The following is a 21,198-nucleotide window of genomic DNA, read 5'->3' on the forward strand; positions in this document are numbered from 1 at the left end:
CATAAACAACATACTGGAACAAACTGATTATTTCAGTTGAAAGGATTTGCAAATACTGAATATTACTCATTTAACAGTAGACAACCAGCAGATACAATTTGTTCTTCAAAAAAAAAAAAATTATTAGGAAGGCATACTGGAAGGGTAATTTGCTCTACTCAGACATACTGATGGCCTCTAAATTAATTGTAAGCACTCAAGACTGAGATATAATTATGCATAGCACTGTGAAAACATCTTCCTAATGCACAATGGCAACCAAAAAGGACTTGTAAAATATTCCATTGCTTAAGATGGGATGTTGACTAACAATAAAAATCAACAATGCTGTTATATATGGTCTGCTGGTTTACTGTCATGCGAGTACCGAGTTCAGATGCTAGTTGCAATCTTTCAAAACATCACAGAAAACATATCTCAAACAATAAATATCTTTAGGTATATGGAAAAAATGAAACACTGGGCTTGATTAGTGCAAAGAAAGATACAAATATGATAGTGTGGTGGTTCCCCAATCTTTGTTGGCTTGTGAGCAAGAATACTGAAGATGCAGCATGTTTAATATCATACTTTGCTCCCTCTGACAGTCTCACTTTTAACTTTTAAATTCCTGTGACAGTGAGAAACATTAAAACATCTCGCAGGCAATGGGTTTGCTATAAGACATTACTTGGATAGAGAAATATGAAATTATTAATGTTACAGGGAAGGTTTATCAGGAAGTATCTGTACAGGATTAGGTAACAGTATGGATAATATCTACGGATAATAATCTGCATGGGTAATAATTGTATCTGTTATTTATTGACAGTTCTTATTAGGATAAAATATTTATAAAGGTTGTTCTGAGACGGGAAACCAAAGAAACCTTAGTAGATATAGTAGATATATGAATGTAGATAGGAATTGTTTAATAATTATCTAGCTTATAATGAAGTTAAAGAAGTTTCAATAAGAGGTAGACATGGCCCAAGGGGATGAGAAGTGATGTTTAACGCTTGCATTGTTGAGGCTGGCTGGGACAGGAGATAGTCCCTGATAAGAAGCAGCAGTCGACCCCAAGAACCAGCCAAGACCGGCCTTGGGATTTGGACAAATGCCAAGGGACAACTGAGTCTGCACAGGGACAGAAGGTTAAGAGTTCACCGTGAAGAAGACATACAGCCTTCATCTTCAAGACCACCAGACGACCACCATAAGGAGGCACTGCGCAAGCGCAGTTGAGAGGAGGCTATGGAAATGACTTCCTGGAGCTAATTTTAATATGAAGCGGGGATAGGTAATGCCTATGTATAGGCGTATTGCGAAACTCTATGTATATGTAACACTTGACTGTATAAATTTAAAGTGAACTGCCAAATCAGGCGTGCATGACTTTGGTGGGACTACCCCCCGTGCTGCCCAGCGCTGAATGAACATACCTACTTTACAATCTCACTGATTGTGGAGTCTGTTTTCCGCACGTCAGTTCCATGTTTCAAAACAAAAGCCAACCATTATGGAGATGAGGGCTGAAAAAAATTTACTCATAGGTTTATTATCACATAATTGTCCATTATGGGAGTTCTAACTTCCACTAAGTCACAAAGCAAATGGGTAAAACTGTGTAATGACTATCAGCTGATGCCTGATTCAGGACTACATGGCTCATCCATTAAGAATCTGAAGATATTTATTAAGTAGTGATTTTGAATCCATGATGTCAATAGGAGTGGTATATACAGATTAAATTTATGGCCCCTGGGGTGTCTTTTCTCACTAAAAATGCAAAATTAAATTACTGTTTCACATTTGAGGTACACAAAGTGCTCATGCCTTCTACACTGAGCATGTAAAAGAGTTGGTTAAGAAAGCTGAGTCAGACTTCATCTATTGGGGAAGGTTACAATATTGTTTGAGGTATGTAGTTTTTTCATAGGACTGCTGTGCCCTCAGTTTGGGGAGGGATTTTGATCAGTTGATCCATATGTCACAAAATCATTGACCCATTATAGCCTTTCTTTAGACTTGACACCAGATGCTGTTTGCTGTGGACTTGAACTCAGTGCAGCAATGTTTCAGGCACAGAGCAGTTGTACATCCATTGAATATTTCTTGTAACCTGCACCACACACCCATTTTCATCTTTTTGGGCCACAACTTTTAGGAGGAAATTCTGATATGTTGAGAATTTATTTAATGAAGAAAAAACTTTTCCCTTCAGTTACTTATTTGCATTTTTACATTTATCATATTTGTAATTCAATGTATAGAAATCTTTATCACTGAATTTAATATTAACACATTAATCTGGGACCACAAGATAGATAAATACATACATATACCTACATACATATGAATTTTAAAATCCACATCAGGTAAATAAAGAAGATGCTTTTACTGAAATATCATTTTTGATTAATAAATAGGATTACAGATTTTAGAATAAAATTCACATATTCATTTACTGGAATAAGAAACATACTTGTAAAAATATTCCAAATTTTCTCAAATGCTTTTATACATTATACATAAAAATACAATATAGATCTAAACAAAAATAATGCATTTTTAAAGTAACAAAAGACATTTTCATGCTTTAAAAACTGAGAACTATATTATTCTATTGATTATTACATTTTCATTTTTTAATTTCCTCTTAGTCTTACACCTTATGATGGACTCTACTTAATTGATATTGTCAGCGTATATGAACAGTTGTAAGAAAGAGCATGTGATTTTCAAAACAGATGACAACAGGTGCTGGAGAGGACAGCACACATGAAACTAGAAGATAGAGTGATTCACCCCTCTACCTACTTAATAGACTACTGTGACTTTCCTGGAAGATTTTGCAACATTCCCAGATAGCTAATTTAATATGGAGGTGGGAAAAGGTAGGGCAGGTGTGGGAATTTTGAAATATTTTACAAATCCATGAAAACTAGAACTTAATATGTCCATCAAATTGTGTGCTATCACTCTGGGGTTATGTTAAAGGTTATGTTAAAGACAGGCTTTCTAGTACTGGAATCAAAAGCAAGCTGGTCTGGGGTTCTGAAAAAGGATAGTAGTTAAAAGCATTGGTTAAATAAAGGTCACAACAACAGAATATAAAATGCAATATATTGATGCCTTGATAGAATATTAGGTTCTTATAAGCAAGGGAAGTATCCTACTGTTTTTATTTGTTGTAAACATCTTTTATTTCTTCTGTATATGACAGAACTATTCAAATACCATTTTCAGGATTGTCAGCATAAAAAGTTACTAGTGTCTAGTATACTTTTATCCCCCACATTTTAATTTCCAGCTTAAGGTGGAGAAGATACTTCTCCCCTCATATAAATTACTACATTTTCCCCCTTTTTCTATGAACTGAAGACATCTCTTCTAGGAAGAGAATGCAAGGGTATAATAAAAATGTGCATTATCGAATAAAACCAAAAGTAGCAAAAGCAAATAAAACGTGCAGAATGTAAAAAAAATATCTGCCCCACAGGACAAATAAGAGAAGGCTGTGTTCCTCGCGGCTGTTTGGTGTGAGAGACCGTCTGCTCCCCTCCCGTCTCATCCCCTCCCCGACGGCTGCAGGCCTGGCCGCCCCTGCCTTCGAGCGCCGGGCTTGGTCGGGGGCAGCATCCCGGGAGTTCCTGGCTCCACCAGCCGCTCATTCCCGGCGTGCAGCGGCGCAGGAGAAGAGTGGGAGAGGCAGCGGGAGAGAGTCCGCCATATTTCTGCCTCACCACGCCCGCAGAGCCAAGCCATTGAAAAGCCCGGCGAGCTGGGCTCACAGTGTGCATGCCCCAGTCTCTGCCTGCCTTCTCTTACTCTCTGGTGGCGCCCTTTCTACCCTCCCCCTCTCTCTTTCTTACTGTTAGGGCAGGAACGAGCCGCAACAGCTCTTTGGTAGCAGCTCTCCTTGCGAGAGAGGCGAGCGACCGTGCCTGGAAGAAAGGTCCACCGTAGGAAGTTATCCCGCCAGGCGCACGCCGAGATTGCCGGGCGGAGGCAGGCTTGCCCACTTTCGGAGGAGCCCAACTGTCGCTTTAGGACAGAGGGAGCGACAGGGAAGTGGGAGGGAGGGATTAACGGCCATTAGTATTTCCGTGGGGGGGGGGTGGTTTGCGAGGGACACTCGGGGACCGTGTTGGTTGCAGGAGGAAGTGGTGGCAGAGGTAGCGGTGAGGGAAGGAGAGGGGTGACTGTGCCGAGCAGCTTGGCTCGCCTAGATAGCGCTGCTGTCGCCGCGGCTGCTGTGGTGGATGTTTTCATGTTGCTTGGTGCATAATTTAGAGGAGGAGTTGGAAGCGGCGACTATTAGAGGCAGGGAACGGGGAATCTGCTGCCGGGGGCCTCCCTCTCTTCTTGCCCGTGTGTGGCATCGAGGCAGCTCCCTGCACTTGCCCTGCAGTGCCCGGGTGGGGGCTCCCGGCCAGAGAGCGTCTGCGTCCCCTGGGGCTAGTGCTCGGGTGGGGGTGTGTGTGCGCGCGCGTTTTTAGGGTGGTGGGGGGGGGTGGGGGTTGTGGGTTGTGTCTGAACCAGTTAGGAAGAATGACTTTGGAGTCCATCATGGCGTGCTGCCTGAGCGAGGAGGCCAAGGAAGCCCGGCGGATCAACGACGAGATCGAGCGGCAGTTGCGCCGGGACAAACGGGACGCCCGTCGGGAACTGAAGCTGCTGCTGCTGGGTGAGTGCGGGCCGTAGTCGGCACACACGCCTTAAGTGCCGCTGGGGGTGCATCGCCGCCCCGGGCTCCCTCCGGCTGGCCCCACCGGTGTGTTACATGGCGCGGTCGGTTCGGTTTCCCCCGGGCGCTCGCCACCTTCGCTGCGGGGCGGCCGTGGTGATGGCGACGGTGACCCGCTCATCGTTCCTCCGCCGCCTCGTTGTGTGTGTGCGCGCCCGTGTGCAGGCTTCACGGAGGCGCTCCTATGGGTGGGTTTGATATGGTAGGGAACTTGAACTTCCAAAATGGAGAGGGAAAGGATGGCTGGTGAGTGAGGGGGTTTTGGGGGAATATCGGTGATGGTAAGGAAGCAGATTAATGAAATAACTCGCAGGGGGAGTTGCTTTGCAGATTGATGGTGACAGGATTTAATATCTGCATTGTTCTGTGAGCCTTGGAAAGGTTGTCGGGTCACCGGTTGCATTTTTTAAATTGTGATTTTTATTTAAGGAGGCAAACTGGGATAAGGGGCTTATGCCCGGACTGTAGACTGATTTTTAAAGCAAAAGGAGAAAGAAACCATAAAGACCCAGATGCACCCATGAAGCTGAAGAGTAACCTTAAGTATGCTGGAGGATAACAGGATCTTTAATACCTTTGGAATCCACCCACTGTTAAGGAAATAAAAATCTAATATCATTTCTCTTTAGTTAAAACAGAGGTTGTTATTTTGGAGCCACAAGTGTGCAAAGGCAATGTTGTTTAATAGGAATTTGGCTTGTGTTAAAATAAGCCTTTTGAATTAAAATACATTTGTCTATATCTGATGTGGTCTACTACATTGTGTAGTTCTTGTGGTAATACAGCTTCTGACTTAGACTAGCAGGCATTGAAATATGTCTGCACCAGTGTTTGGTGTGTGGACGAATGGGAATGTTCCAAGTGGATGTGGGGTGTTTATGCTAAATAATTTTGTCTTGGATCATGTACATGAAAGTAATGATTTATATTGGGGGAATAAACTGCCTTTTCAATAAGGTGAGTTGAAAGGAAGTCAGAATTTATTTTGATGCTTGCTTATTAATGTGGAGAAAGGTATTGGGATCCTTAACTGATGTGGAAAAAGGAGGGGTGGAGACAGATACAATGCTACCAGCAATAACGTTCTGTCTCATTTTGGCCTAATTTTTGGTTGATGGAAGTGTGTGTTGTGGCTATTTCAAGATCCAAACCCAAGATAAAATAGAGGACGGATAGCTTGCATTTGTTTAATTTTATGGATGTTTAAGTATAATTACTAAACTATATACATTTGTTACAGGAAAGGCAGTTGACATTTGACCTGTTACTCAGGTCCAAATTGTTTCTGCATTTCCTGATTTTCTTGCAGTAATGCTAGAGGTTTCTCCCAAGTTTTTAAAAATGCATGAAACTTTTTGAATGATACCAACATATACCACCCAGAGAAGGAATTCAGAGATTTGGTTCTACAATCAGTAGTGCAGAACTTGTATTGTTTTATAAGATCCACCCACTCTAATATTAAGTGTATGGATAATGGTAGATTAGGGCCTAATTGTGGCATTACTTTAGACCAAATGTAATAAGGTGTTTTCAGAGCAAATAGATAAGAAGCTATCACTTAGAAAGCTTTGGAAAAAACTCACTGATTGCCTGTATGAACATTTTCTGCATATATCAGTATCAGTATAAACCATGCTTCTGAAGATGTAAGCATGATGTATGAGAAACCGAGGTAAACATTCTGCTTCATACTTAATAGCATATCTGTATTTGAGTAGAAACCAGTATAGAAATTGTTATTGTGTACACATTTTTCATATTGTACTTTATCAGCCTCAGTCATATATTTAATTGAAAGTGTTTGTGCATGTGCAGCTGTTTAACAGTTAATGATCTCATCTTGTAAAATGCAGTATAGCAGTGAACCACTGTTGAAGTCATGGGGGTGGATAGAGGTTCAAATTTCAATTTACTAAAAAAAAAAAAGCCCCTACAACAAAACTTTCTAAAAATTTGTTTTAATTAGCGTGTTTCTCTTGGGTATCTGACAGTACTTCTTTCAGTCACTTTCACTGCTTCCCCAGCATAGTCATTTGTTCAGTTCTTAACATTGTGTGTTTGGGTCATTCATATGGTTGAGATGGACAAAACCATTTTAAAAATAGGAAAATAATAATTAAAATGGTGAGACTGGGAACATAAATGTCTGAAATTGCTTAAAGTTATCCATTTTTTTAATTGACTTGACCTCTACTGTCCTATTACATATCTTTGTCCCTGAAAACTTAAAGTAGCAGTATTGCTTAACTCTATTTTATGTAAATGTTAGGCAAACTTTTTTCAAAAGTGCCAACTTCTCAGTCCCACTTCGAAAAATGTTGTTGGACTTAGAAGCCTAAGTGAGTTAAAGGCTTTTAAATATGGGACAAAGGTATATCCTTTTGATCATAAGGAGAGAACACAGCTTAAGCTGATCTGTGTTAATTGACCATGTGTGCTCTTTGAACTTGTTGCAAGTGCAGAGTAAAAGGTATTAACTCAAAAGGTTTTAAGGAACAAATGAGCATATCTATGCCATGTTTTTTTTCTTGTTTAAAAATTAGATGTACATACAAATGTACATATGTAGCAAATATAAAGAAAAAATTCTGGGTCAGAAAAGAGGTGTGGCTTTTTTTTTTTCTCCTCCTCAACTTGTAGAAATCTAAGTGCTTCCTTGCAAAGTGAAATATTTCCCTCCTAACTGTGTAGGTTACTGTTACTGTGTGACACACACTATGCTGTGTACACCCTTCTTGTGTATTAATAATGATATCTTTTTACTTTTCATGGGATCAAAGAGTTTAAAACGTTGAAAGTAATTTCTGGAAAACTTTTTTTGCATGGTAAGATTATTTTAAATTGTTAGTTAAAAAATAAACCCTCTCCATAATTAAACATTAAAATAACACTTTTAAGTACTGCATTGAACATCATTGTCCTGTTCTAATCTATTCTAAAAATTAATTAAAGTATCTTTTTTATTATAATTCTAAAAAGTGAGAACTCTAACATATGCACTAAAGTGTATTACAAAGACATAGTAATAGTTCAGCTAGCATAACTTGGCTGTACTGTTTAAGGTACTTTGGAACAAATTCAGTCTTCCACTGAATTTGGTTTTAATCTCCTGTATTTTTCAAATTCTTCTGGATTTCATTACTACTGAACATTTTGTAAAACCTTATGATTGTTCTCCAGAGCGTAAAGTTGTTAATATCCATCTGTTGTTTGCTGTTGTAAAAACATTTAATGTTATAGTACGAAAAAAAAGAGGTGTTTTATATTGGTATGTACCAAACAATGTACAGTATTCTGCATGCTTGTGTTTTAAGCATGTATGTATGTATTTATTGTTAAGTAGTAAGAGCCGTGTGCTCTAGCTTTCTATGTATATAATTTTGACTGTCATCAGTGGAAGCTTTGCCTGGTCTCAGAAAACAATGTTTGGGCCTAAATGTTAGATTGTAGCCATAAACTTTCACTATTGGACATACTATGCCTGTACACTGTATATACTTATGCATTATTTTCTCATCAGGAAAGTATCTGGAGTATCTAAGAAAATAATTAGCAATATCTTGCTAGCTATGTCTTGTCTATATATCTATAAGCTTTGGCAAAATTAAGTATTGGAGGGCTTGACAGTGCGTTTGCTATTTTGTATCATGCTTGAAGGTATTGTGACATGTGCAAAACATGGCTCTTAAGGCAAAGGTGTTCTTTCTATTTGAAATAGCATATGAGTCAGTGAAGCAAGGTGTCAAATATGAGTATCCTTTCATTCTCTATATGTTACCAAAGGAAACAGGTGGGAGGTAAACCATTTGAATTTAGCATGAATTGCAACTAGTCTTAACTAGAAGACTTTTTTTTGGTTCTCCAAACCTACAGGAGATATATATATATATATGTTTGGTTGGGTTAGTTTGTTGGGTTTTTTGTGTTGTTTTTTTTTTTTTTTTTTTTTAAATACCTGTGTTAGCTGAATGAAAGAACTGTCGTGGTTTAACCCCAGCCGACAATTAAGCACCACACAGCCGCTCGCTCACTCCACCCCACCCAGTGGGATGGGGGAGAGAATCAGAAAAAAAAAAAGTAAAACTCATGGGTTGAGATAAAGACAGTTTGATAGGACAGAAAAGGAAGGGAAAATAATAGTAGTAGTAATAATAATAATAGAATATACAAAACAAGTGATGCACAATACAATTGCTCACCACCTGCTGACCGATGCCCAGCCAATCCCGGAGCTGTGGTATCCCCTGGCCAACTCCCCCCCAGCTTATATACTGGGCATGATGTCATATGGTATGGAATACCCCTTTGGCTAGTTTGGGTCAGCTGTCCTTGCTGTGTCCCCTCCCAGTTTCTTGTGCACTCCCAGCCTCCGCTGGCAGGGCAGTATGAGAAGCTGAAAAGTCCTTGACTTAGTCTAAACACTGCTTAGCAACAACTGAAAACATCAGTGTGTTATCAACATTATTCTCATCCTAAATCCAAAATACAGCACTATACCAGCTACTAGGAAGAAAATTAACTTTATTCCAGCTGAAACCAGGACAAGAACTCAGTGAATTAGCAAAGACTTAGACTTAAAAAAAACTTGAAGAGGAAGCGGGCCCATCAAGCCAACAATGAATCTTCCTTCCGTGCTGTAATCTGAAATACCTATGCAAGTAGACAGTCTCCTCTATTTATATAAGTAGGTAAATGGATACTATGCATGTTTCAGTTTTATGCACACAAGAGAAAAATGCTGATATTGGATAGTGTATTCTAATTGGCTATTTTCTTTTCATTAAAGCAGAAAACGTAATTATTTTGAAACAGCATTGCAACCTTTTCTTATTATCTTGTATTGATCCATACTTATATTCGCACAGAACACTTGAAAATAATTTTAGGTAGTTCCAACAGTATGTATTTACGATGAGAAAACAAACAAATACTTAATATAAATCTTGATGATATGTGTTGAAACTAGACTGGTAAGTATCTCTTACTTTGGAGAAGCTGTTTCTAAGGTTATCTAATTTGATTCTGGGTGACAAACACTGATATAGTCTATTATATATAGACATATACATCCATATATAAAAATAACTGGTTTTGAGGATAACATGAATCATCATCTTGGTATCAATGTGATATCATGATTTCACATTTTCTGGAAAAGAGCATATTATTTTTTTTTAATGCATGATAAAGGAATATTTTATTTTCAGCACTTATAAAGGATTTTCTTGTGGGTTGGGTTTTTTTTGTTTGTTTTGATTTTCCTTCTTTAGAAGTGATCTACTGTAGTTAATGGAAATTAGCTTAGAACCTCAGTAGTCAAAGAATGCTGACTAATTTAATTTTGCTCATATGTCAAAAAGCCAAGGGACCCCAAATTTGTACTTCCCATTAAAAACAGTATTGAATTTGTACAGGAGGGAAACATATATGCTGAACAGAGGAATCTCTTGAGAAGGGACTTTTGGGTATATATTGTAATGTTAAATAATTCTGTGTTTTTAGCTGCTTCAAATTATTTTTGTTGGTGTATAAAGGCAATGGCAATTTCATAAGGGACAGCATTTCTTTTGAAGTAATTTTGCAGAGATTGTCATATTAATCCCAGGAAGGTGTGAAAACAGCATTATAAGGTAGATGTGTGTTTCTTGCTCTGCTGAATGGAATAACACTCAGGAAAGATGTGTTCTCATACTTGAACAAGACTGTATGAACAACTCTTGCTAATAAAATTATGGGAAGTTTTTCAACATTCACCTTTTATTTGCTCTACTTATTCTTGCTAGTCAGAATTTTAAAATCAAGAGCAAGAAAGCAATATCAAATCTGGGGAAAGACTTGAATGTAGGAAATACTATGAAGCCATATATACGGTATTCTTAAGATCAAAGAAGTAAGCGTGCAGCAGGTTTTAAGTATTGTGTTAACCCTATGCAAAGAAATGAGATACATTAATACTGAAGGGCATGAGTCTTAAGTGATACTACAGTTTGGAAAGTTTTAAAAGTTACTAGGGAAGTTCCAGGAACAACATAGATGTGGGTGTTTTGGTTTTTTTTTTTGTTTAGGTTTTTTTTTTTTTTCAAGCTAAATTTAAGAATAGAATAGAATACTTCAGTTGGAAGGGATCTACAATGATCATCTAGTCCAACTGCCTGACCACTTTAGGGTTGACCTAAAGTTAAAGCATGTTATTAAGGGCATTATCCAAATGCCTCTTAAACACTGACAGGCTTGGGGTATCGACCACCTCTCTAGAAGCCTGTTCCAGTGTTTGACCACCCTCTCAGTAAAGAAATGTTTCCTAATGTCCAGTCTAAACCTCCCCTGGTGCAGCTTTGAACCATTCCCACGCGTCCTATCGCTGGATACCAGGGAGAAGAGATCAGCACCTCCCTCTCCAATTCCCCTCCTCAGGAAGCTGTAGAGAGCAATGAGGTCACCCCTCAACCTCCTTTTCTCCAAACTAGACAAACCCAATGTCCTTATCCACTGTTCATAGGGCATTCCTTGCAGCCCTTTCATCAGCTTTGTTGCCCTCCTCTAGACACATTCAAGGACCTTCACATCCTTCTTAAATTGTGGGGCCCAAAACTGCACGCAGTACTCAAGGTGAGGCTGCATCAACACTAAATACAGAGGGATGATCACCTCTTTTGATTGGCTGGTTATGTTTTGTTTGATGCACCCCAGGATGTGGTTTGCCCTCTTGGCTGCCAGGGCACACTGCTGAGTCCTACTGAGCCTGCTGTCAACCAGCACCCCCAGGTCTCTTTCTGCAGGGCTACTCTCCAGCCACTCCTCTCCCAATCTATACTTGTGAGAATATTTCAACTCTTAAGTCTTTAATCTGAATGTTAATTCTCTTGCTCATGTTAGAGAATGTTGGATAAGAATGCCTGAAACTATTTCAACCCATGTTTCTGGGTAAATGGGAGTTGGCCAGAAAGTCAGACAGAAGGTTTCCGTAGCAGCAAATGCTAACTTATAAGGCCAGAAAAACTTAAATGCATAAAAGTTGGGAAAGATGCCATCGTTCCTTGTACTTTTAGGAACCTATCAGGCTTGGGAATACTGAGGATCTTATATGGGACTTTTTTTATTTTTTATTTACTATGATATTGGATTTACTAAGCACTATGTGTGCCACTTCATGTCATAGACCAAAAAAAATTAAATGCTTGTACTGGGTCTGGCTGGGATGGAGTTAATTTTCCTCATAGCAGCCTGTATGGTGCTGTGTTTTAAATTTGTGACTAAACCAGTATTAATATCACCAATTTTTTGGCTACTGCTGAGCAATGCTTTCACAGTATCAAGATTTTCTCCTTTTTTTCCCCACTCTGCCCGACCCCCCACAAGTGAATAAGTGTGTGTGTGTGGGTAGGAAGTTTGGAGGAGACACAGACAGCACAGCTATTCCATAACATATGATGTCATGCTCAGCAATACAAGCTCTGGGAAAGAAGGAAGAAGGGGGGAAATGTTCATGGTTATGGCATTTGTCTTCCCAAAGAACCATTGTACATGCTGAGGCCCTGCTTTCCAGGAAGTGGCTGGACATCTGCCTGCTGATGGGAAGTAGTGAATTAATTCCTCTTTTTGCTTTGCTTGCATGTGAGGCTTTTGCTTCACCTATTAGTCTGTCTTTATCTTGATCCACAAGTTTTCAGCTTTTGCTCTTCTGATTCTTTTCCTCATCCTGCTGTGGGGGGAGTGAGCAAGTAACTGGGTGGGGGCTCAGCAGGAGCAGGGAGGTGATTGTTCCCCTGTACTGGGCACTGGTGAGGCCACACCTCAAGTACTGTGTTCAGTTTTGGGCCCCTCACTACAGGGAAGACACTGAGGTGTTGGAGTGTGTCCAGAGAAGGGCAACAAAGCTGGTGAGGGGCCTGGAGCACAAGTCTTATGAGGAGCGGCTGAGGGAGCTGTGGCTGTTTATTTTGGAGAAGAGGAGGCTGAGGGGAGACCTTATCGCTCTCTACAACTACCTGAAAGGAGGCTGTAGTGAGGTGTGTGCTGGTCTCTTCTGTCAGGTCGCTGGTGATAGGATGAGAGGAAATGGCCTCAAGGTGCGGCAAGGGAGGTTGGATATTAGGAAAAATTTCTTTACTGAGAGGGTTGACAAGCATTGGAACAGGCTGCCTAGGGAAGTGGTTGAGTCACCATCCCTGGAGGTATTCAAAAAGGGCATAGACAAGGCACTTCAGGACATGGTTTAGTGGGCATGGTTGATGGTTGGACTTGATGACCTTAAAGGTCTTTTCCAACCTAAATGATTCTATGATTAGCTGCTGGCCAGGGTCAACCCACCACAGTGTTAAAAATAAAGGAATGGCTTATGCATCTTCAGCAGGTTCTGAGGGGGAGGGGAGAGAGTGAATGTGAATGCCTGAGGGTTAATCTTCTACAGTGGCAAGTAGTTGAACTTGTGGCCCACTATTTAAAGGTGTTGAGCATTCACCTGTCCATTGGCTTTTAGAGGGTCAATGCGGGTGTATGAATTCACCTGTATAAAAGCTTTTGCGATATATATGAACCTATAAGAGAAAAGAAGACTCTGTGATTTTTTTTTTTTTTCTTCAAATAGGAAATGTATGACCAAGACCATTAATTTTAGGGCAAAAAATGCAGTCTTGAGCTAAAAACTCTTAGAGATGGAGGTACTTGCACAATTCTTGGTATATTATAAAAAATAACTTTCCCCTGTAAAACATTGTCCCTGTTCTTAGCTTGGATTTATCCAGGATTTACTTCTAGTCACTTGTTATTATATCTTGTTTATTTTGACCTCTGATATTAGATATCTGACCAGTGGACACTTAGAAACTGAGACCAAGATACTCATTAATCTTTGTATCTATTGTGGAGCTAAATGAATTGATTTCCTAATGCTAACTGTAGGGTGAATTTTTGAATCCTTTAATCATTCTTATAGTTCTCTTTTTAATCCTTTCTAACATTACTTCTGAATTACAGACAATGAGAAATGAATGCTGAGTCGTATATATTCTTTACTACAAGTACAGAAGTAAAATTTCTCTTCTGCTAGTTGAGATTTCTACAAGAAATACAACAGCCTTTTTAGTCATGGCATCAAACTATTTGTGTTTAGATGACTATCTACCATAACTAAAATATTTTTCAAATTAATTGCTTTTCAGGGTGGATTCATTCATCATTTGCAACGTGCTTTCTCTGTTCCTGTGTAGTTAACCTTACATTTGGCTGTATTCAGAAGCACAGTCTCTGCCTGTTCCTGGTTTACGGGTTATTCCAATTACTTCACATCATATCTTCTTCTTAATTTACCAGTTCACAGCTTTTGTGTCACCTATAGGTATTGTCAGTAATAATTTTAGATTTTTCTTCTATCTTGTGGGTAAAGATACTTTAGTTTCTTATCAGGATGGGGGTATCACTGGGATGCTATTAGAAACAGAGCTGTCCGAGGACTTTCTCTTATGTAATTTAATACTTACTGCTTAAACAACTCTAATGCGTGCTACGTTTGTTTGTTGTATGACACCAAATCAGTTGCTTAGCAGAAGTCTAGTTCCTCAAAACTGCTGCATTTATAAACCAAACCATTAGAACTGTTGTAACTGCATAACTCTTGGTATGCAATCTGTCTCTCATCCCATTCCCATCCTTGCGTGTTTTTTTTTGTTGTTTTTTTTTTGTTTGTTGATATTTCAAGACTTATAAGGCAGGAGGGCTTCTCAGTCAGTTCTTCTAAAACTCTTTGATAAGAGGTGTCTTGACCTGCTGAGTAACAGTGTTCTAACTTTAGTAACTGCTCTGTAACATCTTAAGTAACTGCTGTAGTGGAAACTCTTTCATTGTCACTTTAAATATGATCTGTGTTTCCCTAAAAACAAAATAAATATTTACAAACTATGTGTGAATTTTCTATGTTAATATCTATTTAGTAAAGGACTAATGCTGTTTTAAGTATTTTTTTCTGTATGAAAATGTGAAGTTTAAAAAACAACACTACCAAAAAATAATCTCTGGAACCCTTGAGTTTTTAATTTGACTTTTTTTTCTTCCCCGCCCCCCACAATTTTTAATACTTCCCAAGGTTTTGGCTTACCTATTTCAACTTTCTCTTTTTATCTCCCCTGTTATCCAGACTGCTTTTATTGTTTTTCAGGCTTGCTTGTTTTGTGGAATTGAGGCCCTCTAGCTAATTAATGAAGTGTTCTGAAATGACTCTCAGTTGTTCCCATTTTAAATTTAAATGCAGTTCTTCTCACTCCTAATTCTGTTGGGTTTTGTTCAAGTATCTCTCATGATACAGAAAGTATTTGTACTACTGGTTTTGGACTTCTTTTGCTTGCACATAGCAAATGTAATGGAGTCATGATCACATCCTCTAAAAGTTACTTTTTACTTCAGTTCTGCCACAAGTTCTTTCTCTTAATATGCTAAAATGTATTTCTGTATGGTGCTTTTCTGTGTTAGAAAATTATAATTTCTGAAATACAGAAATTCCAAGGTCATTTGCTTGAGACTTTTAGCATCAGTTACGTGCCCCTGGGAGACTATTACCTCCTTCCCTTTTCATTAAACTTAACTGTTTAAAGAGCCCCACTTAGTTGTCTGTCAAATCAGCTGTGACTTGGTCATCTGTCATGGCTCCAGCTTTTGTATCAATTTTTGTATCTATGTGGTGGGTTGACCCTGGCTGGACACCAGGTGCCCACCAAAGCCATTCTATCACTCCCCCTCCTCAGCTGGACAGGGGAGAGAACATATAAAAAAAGGGCTTGTGGGTTGAGATAAGGACAGGAGAGATCACTCAACCAATTACCGTCATGGGCAAAACAGAATCATCTTGGGGAAAATAAACTTAATTTATTGCCATTCAACCAGAGTAGGGTAATGAGAAATACAACCAAATCTCAAAACACCTTCCCTCCACTTCTCCCTTCTTCCCGGGCACAACTTCACTCCCGGATTCTCTACCTAGCCCCCACAGTGGTGCAGGGGGATGGGGAATGGGGGTTGGGGTCAGTTCATCACATGTTGTCTCTGCCACTTCATCCTCTTCAGGGGCAGGACTCCTCACACTCTTCCCCTGCTCCAGCGTGGGGTCCCTCCCACAGGAGACAGTCCTCCACGAACTTCTCCAACGTGGGTCCTTCCCATGGGCTGCAGTTCTTCATGAACTGCTCCAGCATGGGTCCCTTCCACAGTGTGCAGTCCTTCAGGAGCACACTGCTCCAGCGTGGGTCCACCTTGGGGTCACAAGTCCTGCCAGAAAACTTGCTCCAGTGTGGGCTCTTCTCTCCACAGATCTGCAGGTCCTGCTAGGAGCCTGCTCCAGCACGGGCTTCCCACGGGGCACAGCCTCCTTCAGGCACCCACCTGCTCCAGCGTGGGGTCCTCCATGGGCCACAGGTGGATATCTGCTCCACCGTTAACCTCCATGGGCTGCAGGGGGACAGCCTGCCTCACCATGGTCTTCCCCTCGGGCTGCAGGGGAATCTCTGCTCTGGTGCCTGGAGCATCTCCTCCCCCTCCTTCTTCACTGACTTTGGTGTCTGCAGGGTTGTTTCTCTTACATGTTCTCACTCCTCTCTCTGGCTGCCGTTTCTGTGCTGCCGCAACTTTTTTTCCCCTTCTTGAATATGTTATCACAGAGGCGCTACCACTGTTGCTGATTGGCTTGGCCTTGGCTGGCGGCAGGTCCGTCTTAGAGCCGGCTGGCATTGGCTCTGTTGAACATAGGGGAAGCTTCCAGGAGCTTCTCACAGAGGCCACCCCTGTAGCCCCCCTGCTACCAAAACCTTGCCACGCAAACCCAATACAATCTATTAGAATTTAAACTGAAAACCTTAAATATCACTGCCTAGAAGCCAATTTTCAAGCACAGAAATGTTAATCGCTGAACTTTCACTCATGTAAATCTTTGCTTCAGTTATACTTCTCTGTTTGAATTTAATCTGTATATTAGCAAATTTTCAGGTTTATCACCTACACATCTAGCATTTTTGTACGGACAGTTGAATTTCCTCTATTAATTTGATGCTTTGTTTAATTTTAATCTTATTTGTTTGTTTTTTTTTTTTTTTCCTGCCAAATAAGTGCACTATTTTTTTCCCCTCTTAATCTTCCCTTTCAGTAGTGAAATGATACTCTGGCCTCTTTGGCCGGTCTGTCTTTCTGAATGTTGTTCCTTTTAACGATGAGAACTATCCAAACTCCACAACTCCAACTTCCATATATGTCCAGTGACTGTTCCGCAAAACAAAACTCTCTATTGTATATTCTTTACCTGTCCAGGAGTTCACCACTAGGTTTTGTGGTGGTTTTTTTTTCTCCTGGTATGGAACAGGATTGTTGTTTAAATTGGGTGTCAAGCTAATAAATGTGGGTGTTGTGGTTGTGGGTGCCTCTGGACCAGTCACAATGGGGTGTTTCTGCCATTCATTTCCAGTTAGGCTTACTTCAGCTTCCAATACAGTTAACTCTTGAGATCCCCCTGTCACACCAGAAATACAAATGGGTTCTGCCCCTTTATAATTTGATGGCATTAGAATACACTGTGCACCGGTGTTTACTAGAGCCTTATACTCCTGTGGGTCTGACATGCCAGGCCATCGAATCCACACTGTCCAGTACACTCGGTTGTCCCTCTCCTCCACCTGGCTGGAGGCAGGGCCCCTCTAATCCTGGTCAGAGTATCCAGTATTCACTTCTCATAAAATTGGTTCAGAATTCCCTTCAAGAGGATCAGAAATAAAATCAGCCCTTCTACTCTGTTTGGAAACTGGAGCAGCATTTTTTCTGGTAGAATCCCCTCTTATGGTGGTTTTTCTCGCAGCTCACGTACCCGTGCATTTAGGACCGAGTTAGGTTTTCCGTCCCATTTCCTCATGTCCTCTCCATGATCACATAGGTAAAACCACAGGGCACCTCGCGGTGTGTACCTTCTATATTCAGAGGAATGCTCACTCCTAAAAGCTGAGACATTGGTCCTTACAAGTGTGGAGTAGGACGTATCCTCTTTGAATTGCTGGAAATCCTTGAACAGCTTCTCCACAGCCGAAATGCAGGCTTGTAGGGAGGAGGAGAGATTTTCTTCGTATTGACGCAGTTGGCGAGCCACTTCATCCACTGTCGGTGCCTCTTCGTCTTTCCAGGCCATTATTGCCAGTGTGTTGGCATAGGACGATGGTGCGCTCTGTACAAACTTCCAGCACATGGGTCGTGTGCATTGGACTTCGTCTGGATCTTTGGGTAATTGTTGGTTGTCCAGGTCATGATGAATCGTCTCTAGCACAGCTAATTCCCTCAGATATTGGATACCTCTTTCCATGGTGGTCCACTTGCTTGATTGACATATAACATCTTCCTTAGAGGTATACCTTTCCTTCACACTTGACAGGAGTCGCCTCCAGAGGCTGATGGCTTGTGTCCCTCTTCCAATTGCCTTGTCAATGCCACCTTCCCTGGCAAGCGATCCCAGCTGCTTGGCTTTCCTACCTTCTAATTCCAAGCTATTAGCCCCATTGTCCCAGCATCGGAGGAGCCAGGTGATAATATGCTCACCTATACGGCGGCCAAAATCTTTTCGCATATCCTGCAGCTCATTCAAGGATAGGGACCAGGTTATTACCTCTGGTTCTGCCTCTTCCTCCTGTTCCCATGATGACCCTGGTTCACTTTCATCCTTCGCTAAGTGAACTGATTTTTTTGTATATTTCTTTTTCTGTACGGGGGCAACTGATACTGGTGCGGGTTGGTCCGCAGGTTCAGTTGCAGTATCACTTGCCGGGTTTTGGATAACCGCAGTGTCTGTTGCCAAGGTTTGGGTAGCAGTAGTGCTCGTCGGTGGGGCTGGAGGGGCTGCAGTGCCTGTTGTTGAGGTTTGGGTAGCCGTAGTTCTCGTCACCGGGGCTGGAGGGGTCGCGGTGCCTGTCGCCAAGGTCTGGGTGCCTTCAGTGCTCGTTGCCGGGGCTGGAGGGGCCGCAGCGCCCGTTGCCGAGGTTTGGGTTGCTGCGGTGCTCATCGTTTTGTTGTTAGGTCCAGAGGCTTTCTCTTCCCCTTGAGGGTACTGAGTGGTGTCGAACAGGGCTCGATAGGCATGGGCCAGGCCCCAGCACGTTGCAGTGATTTGTATCTCTCTGGAGCTGCCAGGGTGACAGCATACCTTTTCCAAATATTTAACTAGTTCTTCTGGATCCTGCACTTGTTCAGGGGTGAATTTCCAAAACATTGGAGGTGCCCACTTTTCTAGGTACTTGCCCATACTACCCCACACACCCTGCCACTCATAATTATCCAGCCTTGGGGCAGATCTCTGGGTGATCTTCTTAAATAGTTGTTTAACCTTAAACGAGAGCTGAACCACATTCAGAAGTATGCTAATTCCTAGCAGTAGGGCTAGGACCGTGCTAGTCCCAACACCCCAGGAGTATTCAAATTTTTCAAAGTTCTCAAACACCATTGTAACTGGAGTGAAGGAGAAAGGGGAGGGGAAGAAAGGTACCCCACCCATAGACTGGTTTTCCATGGAGGAAAGGTAAATGGTATAATTATTAATAGTTTCCCACAGATGGCTCCCGCCGTATAAAGGTGACAATGCTGAGTGCAAATACCAGATTAATCCCACAGCCGATGACTTTATCATACCATAAACCAGTGTTATACCATACATCAAAGCGAAAACCTTAATCCACCTCCTATGGATGATAAGCAGCAGAAGAGGAACTACATACAGCAAGCGAGGTGATACATAGCAGAGCTTTAAAAGCCAGAGCAACAGCTCTAAGAACACATAAATCAACATAATGAACGCTTAGAACAAATTTGTTTTAACAAGCTCTGGTCAGGTTTGTCGTTATCTCAACCCTTCGTGCCCCACGTTGGGCGCCAAAATGGACTGTCGTGGTTTAACCCCAGCCAGCAACTAAGCACCATGCAGCCGCTCACTCACTGCCCCCCATCCAGTGGGATGGGGGAGAAAATTGGGAAAAAGAAGTAAAACTCGTGGGTTGAGATAAGAACGGTTTAATAGAACAGAAAAGAAGAAACTAATAATGATAATGATAACACTAATAAAATGGCAACAGTAGTAATAAAAGGATTGGAATGTACAAATGATGCTCAGGGCAATTGCTCACCACACGCCGACTGACACCCCGCCAGTCCCCGAGCGGTGATTCCCTGCCCCTACTTCCCAGTTCCTTTATTAGATGGGACGTCACATGCTGTGGAATACCCCGTTGGCCAGTTTGGGTCGGGTGCCCTGGTTGTGTCCTGTGCCAACTTCTTGTGCCCTGGCTGGGCATCAGAAGCTGAAAAATCCTTGACTTTAGACTAAACACTACTGAGCAACAACTGAAAACATCAGTGTTATCAACATTCTTGCATACTGAACTCAAAACATAGCACTGTACCAGCCACTAGGAAGACAATTAACTCTATCCCAGCTGAAACCAGGACAGTGGGGTATTTAGATATTTATGATTTGGAAGAATCAACATTATTGGTTTCATAGTAAAACTGAAGTATCATCAGTGGATACTCACAGATGACATATTCACATATGTTCAATTTTGCTGTCATTTTCTGTGTTAAATATAGTCATGCAAGTCCCTTGATCTATTGTCAGGGATCCAAATAGAGTGCACTTTAATGGAATAGCTATCCCCGCCATATGTACCTACTCCTTGGGATACCTGCACATTTATCTTATGTACTATATGCACTGTGCTCGTTGCTCATGTACCGCATGAGCACTATATGACTATACACCAATGCCTTTGTGCAAGGGGCAATGCTTGGTGAATGTTGGCAGCGGCTGTTTAGCACTTCTGTGAAATATGAAAAAAGTGTTATGTTACACCTTGAGAAACAGTGACTTTGGAGGACTGTTATAAGGCCTTCTGCATTTTCTGCAAAGGGTTCAAGTGTGTCCTTAACAGCTGTGTGGTTCTCCTGAAGGAATTGAATGCTCCAGGAAGAGTCTGGGATGCTTACAGTGTATCTTCTCTCTCTGATCATAGTCTAGCTTTTGGTCATGGCCAGACTTAATCTTACCAAAATTAGGGTTTGGGGCCTGTGGGACTACGTTGTCCTACGTGCCTGTGGTGACCAGCAGGTTGTGCATAATTTTCATATGTGGATGAACACAGCTGAAGCATGGTTGGGGTTTGACTCCTGCTCTCCAGCACTGATACATGCAGCCTGAGCTCCTGTACCCCCTGGAAATTAGTTTCCTCGTCTAGTAGAACATTTAAACCCCTGACTCATTCTGCGGTGGGCAGGGATTTTGTGGTTAGTGAGTCCACAGTGAATGTGCTGCAGCATCATCTTGCAGATGTGTATGAGCTATGTTGCTAGTTCACCCAGAACCTTTAATTAGCGTGGCTGGAATCTTACTATGCTGCCCCTCACTTATCAGTTGCTCATGTGTTTAAGGATTTAAAAAAGATTATTTTGCAGACACTCCTGGG

General features: G+C 41.3%; 1 protein-coding gene across 2 annotated transcripts in view; it reads left to right on the forward strand.

Annotated features, from left to right (window-relative positions):
* Nucleotides 1-4,124: 4,124 nt before the first annotated feature.
* Nucleotides 4,125-21,198, forward strand: part of LOC126035475 (guanine nucleotide-binding protein G(q) subunit alpha) — a 175,820-nt gene continuing 158,746 nt past the window's right edge. Inside the window, exon 1 of one of the 2 annotated variants that reach the window (XM_049794106.1) lies at nucleotides 4,125-4,669. In XM_049794106.1, coding sequence (XP_049650063.1) covers nucleotides 4,534-4,669 — 136 coding nt within the window. In that variant the 5' untranslated portion in view covers nucleotides 4,125-4,533. The remainder of the gene's footprint in view (nucleotides 4,670-21,198) is intronic. The other variant, XM_049794107.1, reaches the window with a different exon arrangement.

The sequence above is a fragment of the Accipiter gentilis genome, chromosome W, assembly GCF_929443795.1.
Source record: "Accipiter gentilis chromosome W, bAccGen1.1, whole genome shotgun sequence".
Lineage (NCBI taxonomy): Eukaryota > Metazoa > Chordata > Aves > Accipitriformes > Accipitridae > Astur > Astur gentilis.